This window comes from Rousettus aegyptiacus, unplaced genomic scaffold, assembly GCF_014176215.1.
Source record: "Rousettus aegyptiacus isolate mRouAeg1 unplaced genomic scaffold, mRouAeg1.p scaffold_m13_p_6, whole genome shotgun sequence".
In the NCBI taxonomy this organism is placed as follows: Eukaryota; Metazoa; Chordata; class Mammalia; order Chiroptera; family Pteropodidae; genus Rousettus; species Rousettus aegyptiacus.
In genome coordinates this window covers 53,097,783-53,120,359 of record NW_023416309.1, presented here as the reverse complement: position 1 = coordinate 53,120,359, position 22,577 = coordinate 53,097,783, and the positions used below count along the sequence as shown (strand labels likewise).

At 38.5% G+C, this 22,577-nt stretch overlaps 1 protein-coding gene across 4 annotated transcripts in view; it reads right to left on the bottom strand.

Annotated features, from left to right (window-relative positions):
• INPP5F (inositol polyphosphate-5-phosphatase F) overlaps positions 1 to 22,577 on the bottom strand; it is a 74,349-nt gene that overhangs the window by 24,862 nt on the left and 26,910 nt on the right. For all 4 annotated transcript variants that reach the window (XR_004951641.1, XM_036223796.1, XM_036223795.1 and 1 more), the window contains exons 3-8: positions 13,152 to 13,288; positions 4,368 to 4,496; positions 3,973 to 4,140; positions 3,795 to 3,851; positions 1,460 to 1,658; positions 755 to 934 (exon numbers count right to left, since the gene is read on the bottom strand). Coding sequence is in view for 3 of the 4 variants with exons in the window: in XM_036223796.1 (XP_036079689.1) it covers positions 755 to 934; positions 1,460 to 1,658; positions 3,795 to 3,851; positions 3,973 to 4,140; positions 4,368 to 4,496; positions 13,152 to 13,288 (870 nt within the window). In the remaining variant the exon portion in view is untranslated. The remainder of the gene's footprint in view (positions 1 to 754; positions 935 to 1,459; positions 1,659 to 3,794; positions 3,852 to 3,972; positions 4,141 to 4,367; positions 4,497 to 13,151; positions 13,289 to 22,577) is intronic.

The window sequence follows — 22,577 nt, the reverse complement described above, 5'->3', positions numbered from 1 at the left end:
AACCAGTATTTTTAAATGAAATGCTAAGCCAAAGATCTGATTTCTTTTTCCCAATTAGACTAAATTGAAACATACTTAAAGCGCAAATTGTGAAATTATAACATTTATTATTTGTATAGCTGGCCTACGTGTCAGAAAAGGTCTCATATGGTTTATAATAAAATAAAAACCCCTCTAAAACAAGAATATTAAAAACTGAAGTTTTACTGTATTCTCAGAAATATAAATTAAGTTTTGAAAAATGTTCTGTTAAACAATTTTAAAAATCAGCCTCATTCAGTATTCTACTTAGGTTGACATGACTTGGTTATTCCAGTGCTACAGTTAAAATACTGAAGAAATTAAATTCTCAATATTTAAAACAACAAGAACAAGTGAGACATTTGAGTAAAGACATTTCATCTGTGGATGTCATCTTGTTATTTCCTGCTTCTACAAATAATGGCTACATTTACCCTTTTCCACAATTAAAAATCCAGGAAAGTAGTCCTCAAAGAAACAATAATTTAAAATCTGAAATAAGTTGTTTTTCTCTATTGTTGGGGAATTCTTTATTGTTAAATTACTTAAATTGTCAACAATCATTATTACTGTTGTGTTTTATGATATCACTTTCTATTAAATTTCACTGTATGGGCTATTGTTTTGAATGACATATCTGGCAAAGCAAATCCAAATCTATAAACTAGCTAATATTTTAGAAATCATTCTCTCTGAAGTCGTCATCCGCAAACCACGTGACTGACATGCTTACTTTTGTCCAGCCGAGGTCTTGGATTATAGCGATACCCCACCTGGCTCCAAAAGACAGGCACAGAGCCTCGGGTCTGGATAAATGACAGCGTGTGATTATGAACATGAACTAACTGCTCGGTCTCCACATAATTTGCAACATTTCCATTTTTATCCACTCCCCTTCGTTTATAGCGCATTCCTAAAAGAAAATTAAAACAGAAAACAACGATGCTTTAGAAAATTATTTAGTCTGACTAGATTATACTTCTTAACCAAATCTGCGTTTTTCAGGATTGGCCTGGGAAACCAACATGCAATTGCCGGGCAGAACTATATCAGCTTTCCCCAAATCACAACTGTACGCATCACTGCTTCTTTAAATGTCGAAGCTACGATAGTTCTTGTGAAGGGAAAGAGAAGGGTTTTCCCAAAGGTGCGAGCGCTCAGGAAGGGTTTATTTCTGTGACACAGGCTGTCAGTGGGAACAATGGTATTTTAGATGCTTCCCAAGTGACTTTATTCTCTTCTCCATATATATATACCTCTTTCCTTCCTCCTTTTGTTCTCTCTCCAGTAATTGGTCCTCAATCTCATCAGAGTCACTGAGCACTTTGAAACCAACTATGTTTCCAAATCCATTGTTGTCATTAGCATTTCGACACCTCTGCAGATTCTCCACTCTTACCTGGATTTGATTTGCATGCTCTTACAGCCCCCTACTCACCTGCTCTGTGCCTACTGCGGCGTGAAATGAGAGCCACTAGAAATCGCGGGTGAACGTCATCTACACAGGTGGACTCCTGAGGCGGGGTCTCTGGGCTGCTTTTCTCATCATCAGATGACTCATTATAATTAACCACAAGTTCTTCAATCTGCACAAAACCTTGAATAATGGGGATAATCCAGAAGTCCACATCTGGTGTCTGAAAATAACAGGAACATCATGTTGTTTCAATTCTGTACACATTGCTACTTTCTTAAACCCAAAGATTAGCTGGCAGCTACCTGTCAGTTGATTAGAGACAGAAACCCTCCATTCTTTAACCATGTTTCCTGCTTACTGGAGAACACTGGGGAATGAAGGGAGGAAGGGGCGTGTGGGTGGAGAGCCTTTCCTTTTCTTTATAAGAATCATTCGGAAAAGAGCTGCTTGAGAGGGACCATAGCACAGCTGGGGTACAGATTCAACCTCCACCACTTACTACCACACCCAGGTGAATCACTGGACCTGAACAATGCCTGCACGTTCAGCTTTCAGAAAAAACTACTGCCCCATAAGGTTGTTGTGAAGATTAAATAAGTAAAAGTATTGGGCATAGTGCCTGGCTTATCGTAACTATTTCACAAATTGCAGCAATTATGATTATACCTGTTGGTATGGAAAAAAACAAAGCTTAAAAACTGATTTTCAATTCCCGTTTAAAAAACCTTGCTTCGCCAAGTTGAAGTCCAAGTAGTAAGTGAACTCCCCAAAATTCCTTTCCATAAATACCTTATTTTAAAAAGTCGCCCAACATAATTAGGAGAGGATTAATTACAGTTAGAGATTTCTGCGTCTTTCACCCTAAGAATACTCAGGTCTCTCCACTGACTGGATGCGAGGACAGCGAAGAGTAAAGAGCGCTCTGCGAGGCTGTTCTAGTCCCTCTCTATCTCCACAACTCTATCGAGCCTGAGTCTTGGCGTCAACTTCAAATCTACCTCTTCTCCCGTAACCATAAATTCCAGGTCTTATCTCACAGTTTCGTCTTGTGCTATGGAGCCTGCAGATAAGATCTTAGGAAGGTGTTTAGATTTAAAACGAGGGGAGGATCTACCTGCATTATTCTTATCACGATTCCTGTTATTTGTATTTTTGTTCTAGCAATAAATGTAAAACTCTTGATAGGCACCAAGAAATGTATGTTGCCAAATGCCACCTGTATTGCAAGTCATTGGTTTTAAATAGCAATGCAAAGTGTCTGACAAAAACTCTGCAAAACACATTAGAATTCACTATGTCAGCCAACAGGGCCAATACTCATCATAGGCACCCTTATTTTTATTCCCATCACAGAGTTCTGGTTACAGTTTCGGCATCATAAAGAGAGGTGAGAGCGTTTTCATGCCTCATTCCCGATAGAAACAAGATAGATATCTAGTGGCAGGCACCACTAGCTCATCAAAATCATTGACACTAACCACCAGCAAGTGGAAGAAATAGAATAAAAAAGATCTGAAATTTGTGAAAGGTTAATAAGAAAAAGATAGTATGTGACCCTATTCAGTCTACTGTGTGTCCTACTCTGGGTCAAAAACGTTTTAACTGGCAAATAGCAGACCTTCCAGAATTATCTGTTGATTGACTGAATAAATGAATTAACTGTTCTTGAACAGTCATAATTCTCCAACATATGGAGCAGAATAACCTGTCTTCCTGGATTCAAATACTGGCATTGCTGGACTATTCTTAGAGCTTTGTCTACTCCAATTCACAGGGGAGGAAACAGGAAAGTTAAATAACTTGGTATCATTAAAGGAAGACTGGGCTTCCACATTTCCAGTGAGTAAGCAAAATATCCCTTTTATAGGAACTCTGTGGACATTACCTCCCCAGCCTTAAATTACTGCTATTCCATGGGAACCTGCTGGAGAGAAGAGATAGGCCTCTGGCTATGCAGTGGAAAACCATGAACTGCCTTAAAACAACACCTTGGTGCCTTGGTCTTCCCTAGCTAAATGATTCTTATTCTTTAGGGCAGGAGTCCCCAATCCCCGGGCCATGGACGGTACTGGTCCGTGTCCTGTTAGGAACCAGGTCGTACAGCAAGAGGTGAGCAATAGGCCTACAAGTGTATCTGCAGCCGCTCCCCAGCGCCAGCATCGCCGCCTCAGCTCCGCCTCAGGTCATCAGGCATTAGATGCTCCTAGGAGCACCGGTCCCTGGCGCCGGAAAGGTTAGGGACCACTGCTCAAGGGGAAAACGTTACGGTAAGATTTTAAATTTATTTTACTACAATTTAAAAATATCTGCTCAACAACTATAACTACCTCAGGATATTTCAGAAACAACTACTCACACCAATCGCAGTAAGATCTTGCACCATATATTTATTCCAAAAAAATCGGTCATCCACCTGGAAGAGGCCAGAGAACACACAGTTCAGAGACACGTTTCAGTTCCCTGGAAAGCCAGACGGGCCCACAAACTGCTCTGGAGGGCAAACCCTGCTCTGAGCTGCGAGAGGTGAGAGGTACCTTCTGCCAGAGGGGCCGGGGGTCGCTCTCTGCAGCGCTTTGCCGCTGCACAGAATTGGTCAGGTCATAGGTCAGGCTATAGTAAAAGGATTCGGAGTCCATGAACATCTTCAGCAGCTCCTCGAGTAATCTCCTCTCCAGCTTCTCCTTTTCTTTACTTTCCTTAACCTGTAAGAAACGAATCTACTATGACTGCAGGAATTAAATGTAAAGCATTACGTGGATAGTACACATCTTCCCAGGAAAGAAGGGAAAATAATCTCAAAGACGTGCAGAGACGGTGCTGGAATATGATGCATAGTTTGAAAATAAAGAGTTTGGTGGTAGGAAAATCACTCCTCAAGTTTAAGACTAATTAACAAGGAAGTCCAAGCCCATATCGATTAAACTCTTACTTTCTTTTTATTAGGAGCAGACACGTTGGATTTAATGTGCGTAAAGGTCTTCAGTAGGAACTTTGAGTCATCAGGAGACGGTATAATCTTCTCTGGTTTGTTAATTCCAAAATGATGCTTCTTGCAGAGCTAAATAATTAGGGAGAGAAAGGGAATTCATTATTATCAATATCCGCTTGTTAAATGTTCAAGTACAAGTGCAGAAATGAATGCTGCCGCATGTGCACTGTGGTTAAAAGCAAACCTCAAGAGACAGCAAAGTGCGCAAGCGGACCCATGACGCCAGGAAACACAGCTGTGCTTTCAGCGATCAGAAAGCCACAGCACAGGACAAGCTGAGAAGATGAGACACAATCTCCTGAGGATTTCGAGGTGGGAAATTCAGGTTACAATTGTAATTATAGTAAGTTCTTATCTAATATAACTGAAGAATATAATGCTCCAGTTGAGGTTTATTAATGCTTTAAAAATTGGCATCTGAAATTAAAAAATTACAAAATATCCATTTGCTATGCTTCGGGGCATTACTTTACAGCTACCTGTGCGAAACAGTCGTTCGTGCTGGTTAACTGAGCGTGTTGGTTTAGAAGATGCCAAGTGTGCTCCACTGGGAATCTGAACATTTCAACCTTTCCCTCTCTCATCCTCACACGCACTAATGACATCGACATAAAAACATACTCTTTGGGGCCAGAGATTAGTTAAATTTGAAGAAGCAGTAAGTAGGGGTTGCAGGAAACGTGCCGCCCAACTGACGAAGGCGAGAGAGGGTGGGGACGCGTCGAGACCAGAGAGGGCACAGAGGCTGTAAAGGTGAGTCGCAGCTAAGGTCAAGGGTTTCACATAGAATTCCGTGTGGCTCGGCACACAAGGCAAATATTCGGAAAGGTACACAAGAAGTCTAGTAACCAGGTGCAGACTAATTCCATTTTTTCAACACACTCGTTTTATTCTTTTATTCCTACACCAAGTGGTAGACTCTTGTTGAGAGCCGATAATTATAAACGCTTATTAGTGTCTTACAAAATAACTATTACTAGACACACAGGATGAACAAAAACGTAATGAGAACAAAAGTCAGTTCAAGCTTTGATTATACATTTTTTAAAAAGGAGGGACTATCTCTGTTTCATCAAATTTGGAAATGAACGAATTTGTCAATTGATATTCAAAACAGCTGGAAGAAAAATTAGAAGTAGAGACCAATAACTGGACCAAGTTTTCAGATGTAATGAACTATTATAGATTTTATGGCTTTTCAAAATTAAATCTATCAAAAACTCTATTCGCATGGGTTTCACAACATGATTACAATTTACACGGTTCCTGCCCTACCATTAAAGACAAGAGAACTAACGATGAGGTGGGAGAGATTTATACAGTCCCACCTGCCAACACTGAGCTAACTTCCCTTCCAACAAGCAAAACTAAGAGCTCGAGCGGATGGGGAAGGACAGACGGAGTGGACGGACACCACTCCAGCAATTCTCTCCTCGCCCCTCTCTCGCGCTGGGTCATTCCCACCAACATACGAACACACAGACATCTCTCTCTTCTAATAAGTTCACCTGAAGTCTCCTCCTCTGCCAGACTTGGGACTCCTCACTGCCTCCAAGTCTTCTCCTCCCATCTCTTCCCACGGCCCACTCCAGTTTGGCTTGGGCCCCGTGCCGCTCCACCTAAACTGCTATCTCCAGTGTGACCAGTGACCTCTGCTTGGCTAAACCCAGTGGTGGAGTCTTGGTCCTTGCCTTAACCTCTCAGTAGCTCTGACAGTTCATCATCCCTCGCCCCCTTTGATACACTGTCTTCACTTGACTTCCTCTGGTCACTCTTTCTTTAACTCTTTTACTGGTTCTTTTCCAACCATTTGATTTCTTAGCATCTCAGCACCCCGAGGTTCAGTCCTTGACCCCTTCTCTATCTGTAGCCACTCCTTCTGTGATTTCATCCAGTATCATGGATTCAAGTACCATCTGTACGCCAACCCCTCCCTCCCGAATGTGTATTTCCAGCCCAGCCCGCTCCCAAAATTCTAGCCTCACGAATCCAGTACTTCCACCTGGATTTCCGCCAGGCGCCTCAAACACGAGGCTCTCGTCCTGCCTCTACTGGCTTCAGCTCCCACTACTCTCCTCCCCGCGCCCACTCCACTGTGCACGGCGGCCTCCTAGCTGTTCCTCCGTGTCAGGAATGCTTCCACCTCAGGGCCTTTGTCCCAGCCATTCTCTCTGCCCAGACATCTTATGACACTCTCCACCCCTGGGCACCCCTTCCGCCACGCTTTCTGTGCTCAGCTTTACCTCCATACCATTCATTACCTTCTAACGCACAACATGTTCATTATTATGCTGATGTGTACTGCCTGCCCCCTCCCAGACACACGCACTATAAGCTCCATCATGGCAGGGATCTTTGTTCTGTTGACTCATCTCCAGTGTCTTAGCGGTATCGGGCATTCAGAGGTCTCAATAAATATGTGATAAATGAATGAATGGGCTCTGATGTTATATACATTGAGTGGTAACCTCCAGATTCACACAAGTAGCCCTGGGAAAACCATCGCTCCCCTTCTTCTGTGAACAGTCAACACACACCCCACCTTCCTTCGTGCAGAATCACCGGGGCAGCAGAGAAGCAGCTTTACGAACTCTCCCTCAGTCCCCTGCTGTTGCCACTAATTGCCTGTAGCACTGAGCAGTCGTCGGTGAGCAATTGTTAATAGAATGTTAGTAATTATCTAGTCATATTAATAATGCTTTCTTCAAAATAATCTGAAAACATGCCCTGAACCTGGTTATAGATTATTGCAATATTAATATTCAACACAGGATATTATGCATTCATCAGACACAGTTATCCTCAAGAGCATTCAAGCCGGCAAACTTTCCTCCACCCGGGAATACATCAAAGACGATTCTAAAGATCTGACTATTTGAAATAATCCCTTAGCAGCACGGCTGGTCCACACCCCCCCTTTCCTCGCCCTCGGAAGCACAGGAGTCGCTGTTCTCGTCAAGGTTCGTGTCCTGCTGTGTGGATCAGGGCCTTGCCCCGTCCCTCATCCCCTCTCCTCTGTTCTAACCTCTCTCTTAGCCCCCTCCCACCACCTGTTAACATTGTTCACGTTTACTAGAATGTTAAACTTTGTAATGTTTAATTTTTTGTTTTTAACGTTCGCTGTTTTTTAATCCACCCCTCACATGGAGTCCCCTCCATGAGTCGGCAGGGGACAAGCTGTGCCACAGCCACTGAGACTGCGAGGGCTGCGGGCTCACGGCGGTGGGCGGGCACGAAGGCCCAGGGACACCGCTCACTCAAAGGAAAGACCTTATCACCAAGGACGTGACGCTGGCAATCACTCCCTGCCGTCTCTTCCTTTGCTCCCTGTGACACCAATCCCTTTGGGTTCTTCCCCACCTTCTTAGTCCCCTTTGCTGGCATTTCTGTCTCTGAAGATGATGGTGGTTCCCAATGTTCTATCCCAACTCTCTGCCTACTCTTCAAGCTCCATCTAGAAAATGTCATCCTCCTTCCTGATTTTAACTACCCCCGTGTTTAACTCCGCATTTCTAACTCCACTGTTTTGCTCTGAGCTCAACACCCAAAAATATAACATCTCCCCGCTCCTAACATACTAGCCCCCCGAATTCAGCATCTCCAAAACTGATCGACATCTGTTTCCCAGATCTCGTTCCTTCCCTGGTACACCCCCTCTCAGGCAGTGATCACACCACCCCCTGGATCACTGACGCAAGAAACCCAGGAGTCATCTTCCATCAGCCTCCCTCCTAAAGTCTCTCCCATCAACCCCAACTACTTCTTGCTGATTGCTATTGTGTTAATTCAGATTATTTTTTGCCCAGACTACTAGTTCTCAACGTAAGTGCTACTGGCTTAACAGACAGGAAAATTCTTCATGCATAATTATCCCACTTCGTGCAGACCTAATAGCCTCCTTTCAAGCCATTCCAGAGTCAGGTCTCAATTACCGAGTATAGCTCCAAGCTCCCATCTCCCGTGTAAGCCCTTTTGTTCCTTTTTACTGTGTAGGGGCCAAATCTCCACCTGCTCTGCCTGCTTCTGGATCCAGAGTCCAGGAGGCCTATGGCCTCAGTTCTAACTTCTGTTCTGTTCACGGTCCATAGAGATGCTACTTCTCTCTAGGCCTAGCTATATCTTCTATGATTTTCTCTTTCTTTTTAACCTATCCTATTCCTGGCCTGGAAACAGAATTGATATAGGCCCAATAGCCCTTAACTTCCTTTTCAACAACTCCAAAATTCAAAAAATTCTGACAGCTGAAAGTTTATTTTTTAAGTCTGTTGCAACTCATTTAAAATTCACCAAAATATACCCTGAACTGATATGAGGCTACTGATGTCATCCTTTACCATGATTCTTTAAGAAAATTTAATTTCTTTAAGAAATATCAATGTGTTGTATTGAAGAATAATGCCCCAGACTCACTGGTGTATACAGAATACATGGAATAATCTTTTGAATAGCCCCTCAAAAACTTGACTTCTGGAACAAATATGGCCCTAGAGGTTTTGGATAAGCATTGTGATCTGTATAGCACAAACTACCTACACCATCTTCTCCAGAAGTCTACCTCTACCTCTTAAAACTGATTTTTCTTAATAAAAAATTTAAAATTACTATGAATATAAACATTTCCAATGAATATTTTAAAATCATCCATATAATCACCTTTAGAAAAGAAACTGTAGACCACTACCTTTCTTAAAAGGTTAAATTCATTCCTACCACAAAATAGGGTAGAGAAAATTACTTCTTGGGATCCCTTCCAGTCCTAAAATGCTTTGTTTAAACAGAGTTCTTGGGTTTACAACACACAGTGTGGAGAGAGGGATCATCTTCCCTTTTCCGGAGGCCAGTTCTGTGCTATATGTGCTTAGGCCCTTATCACAACGTTGATACACATGGTCTCAAAAAAAATAAAAAATAAAAAAAGCCACCCCAACCCCACGGTGCTCCCCAAGTTTATCCGTTACTCTAGCAACTTACATCTCATAATCAAGATTAAGGGCTGATGTTGCTGCTGCTATCTCAGAAAATAAAAATAAATGATTTTACTTTAAAAGTTGACATCTATGTCTGTCTAGAGCTAAAATTTTAAAAAGATGTCTAATGGGAAACTAAATATGGAAAATGATGCAGTTATCTATTAAGGCAATGAGATACAGCAAGATATGCAGACATGGAACGTAAGCCTGCAAAACTTTAAAGAATGCTTTTTCAAAAGAAAGGATATCTAAGTTCTTATTTATTTGAACCCCCCAGATTTTTCACACCCTTGTATAGATTTTTTTTTTTTTTAATGGCACACTGCTTTGAAAACTGGTGTGGCAATTCCTCAAAAGGTTAAACATGAAGTTACTATAGGACTCAGCAATTCCATTCCTAGGCAAACACCCACGGTGAAAGAAATGTCCACCAAAACATTTGTACACAAATGTTCATAGCAGCATTATGAATAATAGCCAAAAAGTGAAAACCCAACTGTGTATCAACTGATGAAAGGATAAAGTGTTTTATCCATGCATTTTTTGCTTTCTTATCCATACAATTAAATGTAAAGGAACTAGTACTGATATTACTTAGGTAAGAAACTTAAAAACACTGTGCTAACTAAAAAGAAGCCAGTCATGAAAGGCCACTTACTGTATGACTCCATTTATAAGAAATATAAATGTATAGAGTCAGAAAATGAAGTAGTGGTTGCCCAGGACTGGTGAAGCCGGAGTTTGGAGGAAAATGAGGAGCAACTGCTAATGAGCACGGGGTTTTTTTTTTGTGGATGATGAAATGCTCTGAAGTTGATTGTGTGATGGTCACAAAACTGAATATACTAAAAACCATTACATTCTATGCTATAAATGGGTGAACTGTATAGTGTGTGACTAAAAAAAAGGCAAACAAATAAGCCGTATACTTGAGGTAAAAAGGCAATTAATTCAGAAAACGAGAAATTCTATTAAATTCAGAGTGAAATAAAACTGTTTCTGCTCCGATTACAGAAGACAGATTAGGCCTTAGTGAATCTGAGAACAGTGACCACACTTAGCAGCCTGCAGGTCTTGCTGGGAAAGGCTGAGTGCAAGAGTCTCTCAAAGCAATCGACAGGCGTTCAGACTAGAAAGACATACTAAGAAGATGTAAGAATCAGTTTTATTTTAAAAGACTTTTTGTGTGCATAAGATATTCATTACAAGTAATGAGTTAAGTAGGAAAAATATGTAAAAATGCAAAAATTAAACTATTCTGAAAATTTGAAAGTAATCTTGCTCCTCTAAAGAGATTAAAAGACAAATGGAAGCAACCATTAAAACTCATCAGAGTACTGACGATGATTTTTTCTAAGTGGTGGGCTGTTTCATTCTCCTGACTTATAATTTACTATACAATCAAAAATAAAATAAAATTATTCAGCTTTTAAAAGCTCCTTTTAAATGCAGTTATATGGAATATGAATATAATGAAATTCCTATTAAATGTAGTTACTAGGAATACCAAAGATTTAAATCAACATGCCAGAAAATAAGGAAGCCATTCGTGACTTTCAACATAGCTGTTTCTTTGTCCTTTCTCCTATTGTCCACTGTTATAAAGCTCCTTTACCAAAAAATAAGATTCAGAGAAGGGGGAAATGGCTTAAGTGCGAATTTCTAAAATTATATTCTCTTGAGAGAGAGGTGTATCAAACTATTCGCTGAAATAGGATCTGCAAATACTTTCTCCATCATCACCTTATCCCTAATTATCAAGGGTCATTACACATTTTCAGCCTTTAAAATGGGCTATATCTTCAAAGCCCCTGGTAAAGACCATAGCTTACAGGGTCCAACAGTATTGTACAAATACCCAAGCATCTCGTGGGGGTGGGGGGATCTCATTTTAATTTTAATTTGAAGATAATCTCCTTCATTTGAGAGTATGAGTATCAAAAGAGAGAAAAGGAAAATCTGAATAAAAAGTCTTAAAGCTTTCATAATATTTACATTTTTGTGTTTAAAAGCCTATAGCTTACCACCACCATCCCTAAATTTATACAATAGTAAGCTACTAGTCTCAAAAATTTTACAGACTGTGGCCACAAAGGGCATCAGAAAACCTCCTGAAAAGTCCAACAAGAGTCGCCAGCTTCTCTGGATGAGGAGTAAATAGTTCATTTCCCCAGGGCCAGCAGACCCCAACATGTAAACTGATGACCAACAGGCGGACAAGGTGCCAGGTGAGACAGTCCCCTGCTCTACATCTAAGTGCCAGGGCCCCCAGGCTTAATGCTCAAACCAGAATGGCAGCCCAAGGGGTGCTCACCCTCAAGGCAAAGGTCAGTGACAGAAAGCCAAGCCAGTCTTTCGATCTGTCAGCAAAGCCATCCAAAAGACACTGATGACAAATTTATTGGCTTAATACAATTTTTGCTAGTCTGGCTGCTCTTCCCTAAAATAAAATGGAAACAAAAACTGCAAACAGATTATTTTAATGTGCCTAACTGCCAACTAAGTTCCTTGTCTCTGGCTTGGCAATCAAAAATAGTGTCCTAGCTTTAGTCCCAATAAAGTAGAATAAGAAGTACTCGAATCATTTTTGTTTCCTATAACAAATAGAATATCAGGGTCATCTCAAATTTATTTTATTTTCAAATTTAATGTTGGTTTCTTACAATTAGATTGTCAAACTTCCAGTAAAATCTGAAGCATAAAAATCATTAGATTTTTTACTTTTTTTAAACAATTTCACCCTGTTCCTGAACTTTCTCCCCAAGAATGCAGCCTGGAAAAACACTAAGGTGTGGGGTGGTGGGTCCACGTTACTTGTTACCTGCTGGTCAAGTAAGGTAGGCAGCCCAGCAGAGTGATACAGGACCAGAAGGCCTGAATCTAAGTCCAGACCCAACCACATGACAGCTGTGTGACTTAACCCTTGCCAAGCCTCCTTTCATCCGTACAACATAGATCGTAACAGTGTCCCCCTCATAAAGTGGTCCAAGGGATGAAATATGATAACCCAAGTAACCCTCCAGGCCTGCCCGGCACATCACACAGTGATCAAAACACGCTAGGACTGTGGTAGAGTGATGACATCCCTAGATGCCATATCCCCACACTGATACACATGATACTAATGCTTTTGTAGATTACTTCTTCCAGGCAGCAGCACAGTATGGTGAAAAACACTGGCCCTGGGCAATCTCCTGGCCAACTAATTGGGTCTTAAGTCAGTCTATTGTGGATCTGGTTTTCTCATGGAAAATGTAAAGATCACACTAGATCAATGATTTTCTTTCTTAAAAAAAAAGAAAAAAAAACTTTAAAAAAATTACAAAAACAATGCTTAGAAAAATTTTTAGAAACATAGATAAAAGAGGATATAGTAAGTTACATCTCACCTTCTTGCCCCCCCCTCCCCCAAATCAAGAGTTTTCAAACTGTGCTGTGCAGAGTCCTAGGGCTCCCTGGAAGCAGAAGGTGGCCTTCCCTGAAAGCCCAGTGGGCAGGGCCCCGCCAACCCCCTGGACCCCATCTCCACCTCGACCACAGCAGCCCGGCTTTTATGTGTCTCACATACTGCATTTCACAGTTTGGGACAAAGGTTCCACTGCTAAAATGAAGTTTGAAAGCCACGAGGTTAAGTTATTTTAAAGACATTATTCAGCTCTAAAATTGTACGATTCTGGTCTATTAAACCAAATCCTCATAATTGCTATTATATTTTCATCAAGTTCCCATAAAATTTCCTGAGACGACGCCTTACCTCTAGCTCGAGATCCTGAGGTTCCATTTCAGAAAGTGATAGCACAGCAATTTTGGTAACTTTACAGACCTCATGGTCTCCTGGAAGTTTGCCCACCAGTGCTTTCTGCCGAATTAAAATAAGCCACCACGGAAGATCTGAAAGAGAAACGTCATATTAACACCTAGTATCTGAAAAGTGCTACTGTCCTGGCGAGCCACGGGTGAATAATCTCATGACGACAAATATGTGCATTAGATATAACCCTTTAAAGTAAAGCACACAACAGAGATAAAAATGACCCTTAAACATGTGAAAAGATATTCAATCTCACTCATAATTAGAGTGATAACATTCTCAGCCCACCAGATTGAGGGAAATAAAGTATGACAGCACGTTCACCGGCAAGGCTGTGGGGAAACAGGCATTCTCAATCAGTGCTGTTTGTATCTGTTTGGACTACAAACAGGTACATTTTCTTCTAGAGGAAAGTTTAGTGATTCCTAACAAGAAAACATATACATTTACCTTTCAACCTAGCAATCCCACTCTTGTGAATTTACCCTGAAGATACACAAGAACACACAAGTATATACACATGAGTCTATTGATTACAGTAGTTTGTAATTGCAAAATACTGAAAACAACTGCTCAGACACAGAATGGTTGAATAAACTGGGACACACACACTCAATGGAGTACTATGCAGTTGTATGAAAGAATTAAAAGCATTCTATGAACTGATCAGAAGTGATTTCTGTATATATTAAGTGAATAAATTGGATTTATATAATAAGGATCTAATCATGTTATATTATTAAAGTCTAAAAGAGTATCTATCTAGAGTGTGCCACTCTTTATATAAGATAAAATATGCATATATCTCCTCATTTGTACATAAAAACAAGAGGCGAAATAAATGAGAAATTAATGAGATTAGTCACCTACAGGGAGTAGGCAGAAATGGGATGGAAGAAGGAAAAATGGGAATGATCAAAGGAATTGGGGAAATAATAGTCCTCTGAGTGTATCTGTATAGTTCTGACTCTTAGAACCAACGGCAATGTTTCAAGTCTCCACAAAAATAAATAGTTCAACCAGAAAGTGGAGGAAACCTAAAATGAAATGCAAATAGTGACCCAACCCTGCTACAAATGGAAAATGTAACTACACTGTAGTAGGCAGGGAAGAAAAAACGAATCTAAATAACTTTGGAAAACAGTATTTTGTAAGGATATAGACAATAAGAACTGTACAGAATATTGCACTCTGCTTAGTGAATTTGTTGTTCAGAAGGGTATGACTTAGCAATTCCAAAACTACTTTGTGTATACACTAGGACAGAGTAAATACATGTAGGAGAAGGGAGAGGAGGGGAAGAAGATGGTAAAACAAATGAAAGAACTCTTTCATAAATACAGAAGCGAAAGAAGAAAACACCCAGAGGTCCAACGGTTACTTCTCACAAGCTTTAAATTCTTACAAAACATGTTTAATTAAATGAGAAATCGTCTATGAAAAAGCACTTTTCCGTTTGAGGTTACACCCTTAAAAAAAAAAAATACTGTACCACCTAATTAGTACCAAAATTAAAAATAATCGAAATATTGTTTTGGGAATTTCTTATTATAGAAAAATAACACAATAGATATATATTTCCCATAGAAAAAAAATTTTAAGAGATATGTAGTATTTCAATTTCCCCCCAATATTAAACAACTCTCATTTTAGGGATTACATTCTGAAGATGTGCATAAGCATTTCATAAATGCGAGTGTTTGGAAGCGTTTCGTAATACTTTATAAAGAGTGGAAATTTACTCCAAAGTTTCAAGGCTTTTACAGGTCATTTCATTATTCATTATCATTAAATATTAACCGAGGACCTACCACATGCCAGAAAGTATGTCGGGCATGGGTCAAGGTTAGCATGGGTCAAGGTTACCGAGCACTTAACACATAATAAACCTCCACATAATAAATAAAGCACATAATGCATAAGATACTGTTGAATGTCAACACATTTTGTTGAATAAAAAGAAACCTTACCACAGGTTTCTTAATCTCACAGGAGTAATTTGAGGCTGAGAATAATTTAGAGCATTGGCAGATGACCAGACAAGCCGGCAGCAGGAGGCTCTATTCCAAGTTTATGCCTTCTTGCTGCAATTTCTTTTGGATTCATTTTATATTAACATTGTAAATTGTGATCTTAGTAAATTACAGCAATGACAAACACAATGTGCATAATCAAATGTAACAGATGTCTTCTGAATAAACCATCTAATGGTATAATGCCAAAAGAGGAAAATATTAACATTTGAACACAGAGGTTTTACCCCATACATAAAACTCGGCAAACCAAAAGGCAGTCATTCCTTTGCCACAAAAGCATCGGTATTCCCAATATTTAAATTCAACTTATGAACTCAAATACATTTTAAAATAAAATACGCATATTTTTAGAGTTTAGTTAGCTATTCGTACAGCATAAATCTGAAAAATTAAGGTGCTTCTTTTAAAAACTATTACAGACCAAAGTTCAATACACCTTGGGAGTTATGATAAAGATTAAATCGAAAAAAATATAAATAATCTCAAACAACAGAGAGGAATTTTGTAAGTAGCAGCCTTCCCTTTTACAAGGAGGCGTCAATGGTCCAGACTGTGAGGTAGGAGCTCAGACTCCAAGTTTAGCCCGTCACTTATCTGCCCGATATACTCTGCCGCACGATATATAACTGCGCCGATTCCTTCTCATCCACAGAATGGGGTAAAACTGCCTTCTTCAGAGTAGCCGTGATGATGTTTATTTAATTCATGTTATTAATACTAAGAGCTAATGTTTACTAGACAGCAAAACAAATTATAAAGCTATAGTAAATAAAACAGTGTGGAACTGGTAGAGAAATGGACAAATGAATATTAGCATAGAAGAGAGCAGACACAGACCCATATAAATATGGGCCTCTAGCAAATGATAATAAAGAAGGAGAAAGGATGGTGTATCAATATATGGTGTTAAAATACATACTTAAGTATTTACAGATAAATATGTTATCTGGAATCTGAAGTAATTTGAAATAATTTAGTAGCTGAAAGTATGGAGCCCACAGATAAAAAATGTCTTTATACTTGACTCTGATCAGATCTACAAATTGCATTGGGCTGACATGTCTCAAGTCTTTTCATCTATAGTATCTTGTTTTACTGTTTTCAGTCTCACACATCTATCAAAAAGAAAAACTTAACAGTAAAATTGATAAAGAAATAGATATCGACTAGTTATAACCTAAATTGGGAAGATGAAAATGTTCTGGAATTAGATAGTAGTGATGGTTGCACATTCCTGCCAATATACTGAAAACAACTGAATTGTATATTTTTAAAAGGTTCTTTTATGGTATGTGAATTAAGTCTCGATTAAAAAAAAAATGAAAAACTCTTTCTAAAGAACAAAAGAAAGTTGTTAGAAATCTCACCAACCAGAGCAGAGAAGGAAAAACTAAAAAGGGTATTTTCTGCCAAAGACAGGTTAAACTGGGATGGCCTATTAATTCTTGAAATGCATCGACATTACTGAAAAGATATAGCTGTTTGGATTAGCTTTAGAAAGAATAAATTACCACAACAGTAAGAAAATGAAAATTTTGAATTGAACACTGAGATATTTCCAGGCAAAATCGCTGATCCTAAAAACAAAGCAAAACAAAATACCTTGCAGGAAATAACAGCAATCTCTCTTTCTGTAATTATTTAGCCTTAGGTGAAACAGAACACCCATAAGTCTGAAAAGTCCTTCGAAAATGAGCATGTCAGTTACAGGGTTAAATGATCTAAATATATTATTTTATAATTTGAGATCTAGGTCAAGAAAAATGTGGAACTATAGCATCACTATTGTTTAGCAATTCCAGTATCCATCAGGTACATATATATTTTTTACATTTATTTCTTATTTTGTTTTAGGGGAGGAGGGGAGACCCATCTGTCTATTCTTTTCATTCTTTCAACCTCCTATCCATCCACCCATCTGTCTATACGTCCATCCAAACCATTTTCTTCTTTTTAATTATATAAATTTATTTATTTAAGTTAATTTCAAGTACACAGTACATTGGTTAGACATCTATATTGTTCATAAAATGATCCCCCCAATTGCTCCCTCCCCGCCCCCCGGCCCTCCACCTAGCCACCATATTAATGCTAACTGTATTCCTTCTGGGTGCTCCCCATTCCCATGCCCAACTATCGACTACTAATTTGTACTGCTTTAACCTTTTGCCCCATTCTCCCAGCCCCCCCATACCCCCTCCCCTCTCTGTTGCCAAATTGTCAACTATATTCATGAGTCTGTTTATTAGTTTGTTCTTTTTGTTCCTTAGATACCACGTATAAGTGAAATCATATGGTATTTATCTTTCTCTGACTTATTTCACTCAGTATAATAACCTCTAGGTCTATCCATGTCATTGCAAATGGTAGGATTTCACTTTTTTTAATGGCTGAGTAATACTCCACTGTATATATAAACTATAATTTCTTTATCCAATCATCTATTGATGGGCATTTAGGTTGCTTCCATATCTTGGCTATTGTAAATTGTGCTGCCATGAATACTGGAGTGCATAAATCTTTATGAATTATTGTTTTGGCTTTCTTTGGATAAATGCCCAGAAGTGCAACTGCTGGGTCAAAAGGTATATCTATTTTTAATTTTTTGAGAAACCTCCATACTGTTTTCCATAGCAGCTGTAACGATTTGCAAATCCCACCAACAGTGTATGAAGGTTCCCTTTTCTCCGCATCCTCACCAACATTTGCTGTTTTTTGATTTATTGATGATAGCCATTCTGACAGATGTGAGGTGATATCTCATTATGGTTTTAATTTGCATTTCTCTGATAATCGGCGACCTTGAGCATCTTTTCATGTCTGTTAGCCATCTGTATTTCCTCTTTGGAGAAGTATCTGTTCAGGTCTTCTGACCATTTTTTAATTGGATTGTTTTTTTGTTGTTGAGTTGTATAAGTTCCTTATAAATTTTGTATATTAATCCCTTATTAGATGTATCATTAGCAAATATCTTCTCTCAAACAGTCGGTTGTCTTTTTGTTTTGTTGAGGGTGTAATTTTGTAATAATTTTTGAAAAGTACCAATGCAAATTGCTGTATTAATCTAGATCACTCACCAAGAAAAGAAACCTGGCTCCGTTAAAGCTTCCACATTGAGATCTGGATATGCGATGTAACCAAAAGTCAAAGGAAATTTAGTCTAGCAAGGTCCTTTAACATAAAGAAGTTTTTTTCAATTTTGCAATCATATTATAATGAGGAAAACATCAATTTTGCAATTCTGGCTCTCCAGGAAAAGACAGACAAGGAAATCTGACTTCCCCAGCAAGATAAGAAAACTGATTCGGATGTGATTATTTTGAAAAGCATGACCAGCAGGGCAAGCTAAAACAATAGTCCAGGAAAATGTTCAATCGCTTGCCCTTTACAAGGGGGATAAGCAATTGTGGGAAAATATTTTTTTAAAAAATTTGTTCATCCAATTTTAGAAAAAAATGTTTTCTCTCTATTCATGACCTCTCCTCTAAGAAGTATTGCATCTACATATTTCTTGACATAGCTATCCATCTACCAACATATAGAAAAGATAAGCATTTCATTCAACAAGTGTCTAGCAATCCTTTTTATTTTTATTAATGTTAATGATATATGAATATATTCCATTTGTTTACAAATGTAAATATTACAGATAAAACTGAAGTTCCCTTTGACCATTATTCCCCACTCCATAGAAATTCTTCAAATCTAACCCAAATACACTGTGAGTTCTCTCCTGTAAGGAGACTAGCAAAGATGGAGAGCCTACCATTCTTGGCATCAGTCCTTTTAATCTTGAGAGCCTAAAAATAAATTTCTTAAAAACACACATATTTTTATTTTTCATATGAAACATTTAACATACATTGATTAAAAACTTTTCATTGAAAATGAGCCACTAATGGGTAGTCGATGTAATCTTTTAAGGCAACATAGCTGTATCTAGTCTTTCCAAAGCATTCAATTTAGCTTTCATAGAAATGAGAAGTCTTTTGTTTTGCACTTTAGTTGATGGGCTTAAATATTTAAATTTTGTAATGACAGTAGTGAATAAAACAGGCAGAAACGGCTCGGGAACATACATAACCTGCGATCCACAGGAAGAGAGAGTGCTTCCTACCCAGCCCCTGCCAGCCCTCAGAGTAGCCAGTGTATCCAGCTATACAAGCTTTGCAGTCATTGGGGCTCGCTGGTTAATCTGGGAAATCAGTTGCATAAGATTCAATTAAAAGAGCTCCAACCGATAGAAATACATATGCAGTATGTATTCTTATCTGCCAGATACTTGAAGTAAATGAAATATTCGTGTGGAAATGATTTTGCTCTTCTGTTTTTGTTTTTTTTTTCTGGCTCACTTTTTCCAAAGACTGGTTCTAATTTGAACTGGTTCGACAGAATTTCTTCTAAGACTTTTTTTCAAGAAAAAACTTATTTTTGTAGCTACTGCCAAAACTTATTTTGTAGATTCTGCATTTACTGCTTTTTGGGACACTACAGTTTCTCTGTATCTCTCTATAAACATTCAAGTGATGACCAAAGGTAAAAATAAAAAGAGAAGGTGGGTTCACTAATGACTCTCACTCGTTTGCCTCCTTTAGCTTGTCCCAATCCTGTAGACCACGTTCCTGAGGACAAAACACTCTCTTCACCTGTCCTAGGTTCACAGATCCTGGAGCGTCCATGGAGGAGGGGCCGGGAAACAGAGAGGCATCAGCTGCCTGAACGCCCACAACCACTGTGAATGGAGGACCCGGCACAGCAGAATTCATAATCACACGTGCATGCCAGTAATACCAACCCAGGTGGATACTATGGACTCCAAAGTCATTTGTGACATCATATTCAAACACAAATATTTAAAATCTTGAAGGGCTTCTGTAGATTATGCCCCAAATGGCCACAGAATACTCTGCCCTTGTACCAGTTATGTCAGAGGATGGAGATGTGTTGATAAGGAAAATGAGGAAAGGGGATTGTAGTTGGCTCACCTTTCCTTTCTTCTGTCAGGCTGACAAGAATAATCATGTTCCTCTGTCATTGCAAATTGACAGTCTGAACTAATAAACTTAAGCCAAATGAATCACTGCTATTTATATATTTTGAGGTTATGACGTACAAGAGATGCACACAAATTTAAAAGTGTTGTTTCTGGTGACTTAAACCTTTTGTTATTTTTTAAATATACATCTCTCTACCTTTCTTGCCTTAAAGTCAGCTTTGGTGTTAGTGTAGTGGCATCAGTTTGCAGTAGGTCAGCATTTGCATGGTTTATCTTCTATCCCTTTACTTTTGGTTGCTCTGAATACATATACCCAAGGTGTCTGTCTTGGAAGCAGCTTGTAGAAAGATTTTATTGTTTTACCAGGATAAAAAGCTTTATTTTATTCAGTATTAAGTCCATTCATATGTAATGTAGTTACTGATGTATTTGGGAACCAGTCTCCCATCTTAACTATTTGTCCCACCTGTTCTTTATACCTTTCTTTTCTTGCCATCTTTCAGGTTGTTTTTAAATTCATATTATTCTCATTTCCCCCCTTTATTAATTTTTACAGTCTTTTACTATGCTATGCATTGGATGGGTATATCACAGGGAAGAACATGATCCCTAACTTACGAAAACCTAATTAAAATTAGTACTTTTACCACCTACTGGGCAGAAAGGACAGAAAGGACCTTAGAATACCAGTCCTTGTAACTCCTTATTTTTATTGTTGTATGTTTTAATTCTACATTAATTTTAAACCATATACGAAGTCAAACCTAAATTTAAATTTACCAACGTTATTGACCCTTTCCTATGACCTTCCTTCCTTCTTACGTCTCCACAATTTCATTTTCTTTTTTGCCTGAAGAACTTTCATGTTTCTCTTAGTGCGGATACAACGAGTGATGAATTTTCTCCATTTCTGTTTGTCTCAAAACGAATTTCCCTTATTTTTGAAGGTATAAGATTCTAGACTGGCGCTTTGAAGATATCATCCTATTATCTTCTGGATTCCATTTTTTCTATCGAGGCTTACTGCATGTCTTTGAATTTAATGTATATTTTTTCTTTGGCTGCTTCAGGATGTTTTCTCATCAGTTTTACTATGAGTTACCAAAGTGTGGTTTTCTTTATATATTTTTTCCCTTGTGGTTCAAAGTACTTGTTGAAACTGTCACTTGTATTATAGTAGATTTTGGAAAATTCTTGGCTATTATCTCTTCAAATACTGCCAGTTTGCTGCTGTCAGAAACAAAATTTCTGACTAGTTTCTCTTGATCGCATTTTTTCAAATGTATGAATTATCTTTAAATGATCCATTATATACTAATACGCTATATTAGTATATAATGTCTAAGAGAATCCAGTAATTGGGATAATATCTTAATGATTTATCTCAAAATACAGTATGTTCCAATTAAAAGAATCCTGCTTTTTTTTAAACAAATATTTTGTAGGAATTTAAATCCAGTCTAATGTGTGCATAAAATCTACTTTATTGATTCTGCTGCACAAGCTTTTGATTGGCTACTTAGCACTTTTAGATGATCATGAGCATAAGTCCATAAAGTAGGTTTTATACAAACTTATGAATTTAAATTGCTACTAAAACTATTAATTCATGGTATGTTTAACTTTTTGCTTTATATTTAAAGCCATGTCCATTTTTTAAAAAACAAATTAAGAGAAATGTTTGTTTTCCTACTGGGAAGAGAGCACTATACATCCCTGAATTACACTTCGGGGAGCATCATGCATCAAGTCAGTGGAATTGCAAATACTACCACCACCACACCAGCACTGTTATTTTCAATGTCAGATACCTACAGTCAAAGGCACAACATAGTAGGCTTCTAGTACTCTCAGGGACTCAAGAGCCAATTATTAATTTGTTCGTCTTCCAAACACAGAAGCTGCTCAATGTTTCTTAACCGACTGCTCTGTAGTCTACTAAGGTTTCCCAAGTCTGGGTTTATAGACATCGACAGTGACTCATAAGGAGAGCATCTAGGGCAAGAGGCCCTCTTAACAGGCTCCATTAAGCATCTAGGGCAAGAGGCCCTCTTAAAAGGCTCCATTAAAAGTACCAAAAGTACCAAATGGAATTTGCAATCAGGAGCATATTCAGCTTAGCCTATGAAGCTTACGATGAATTTAAATTCATCCTAATAATAAAATCTCTAATAATGACTTGCCATAAAGTAAAGCAATCTATATTATACTCTATAAAAATATAGTCTTCTCTAACAAACTAGAAAGTCAGACTTATAAAGTATAAATGGGCCAAATAAATTTCTATATGAGTACATTTTCCAGATAACTATAGCTTATCCTCTCGAAGTGCCAAGA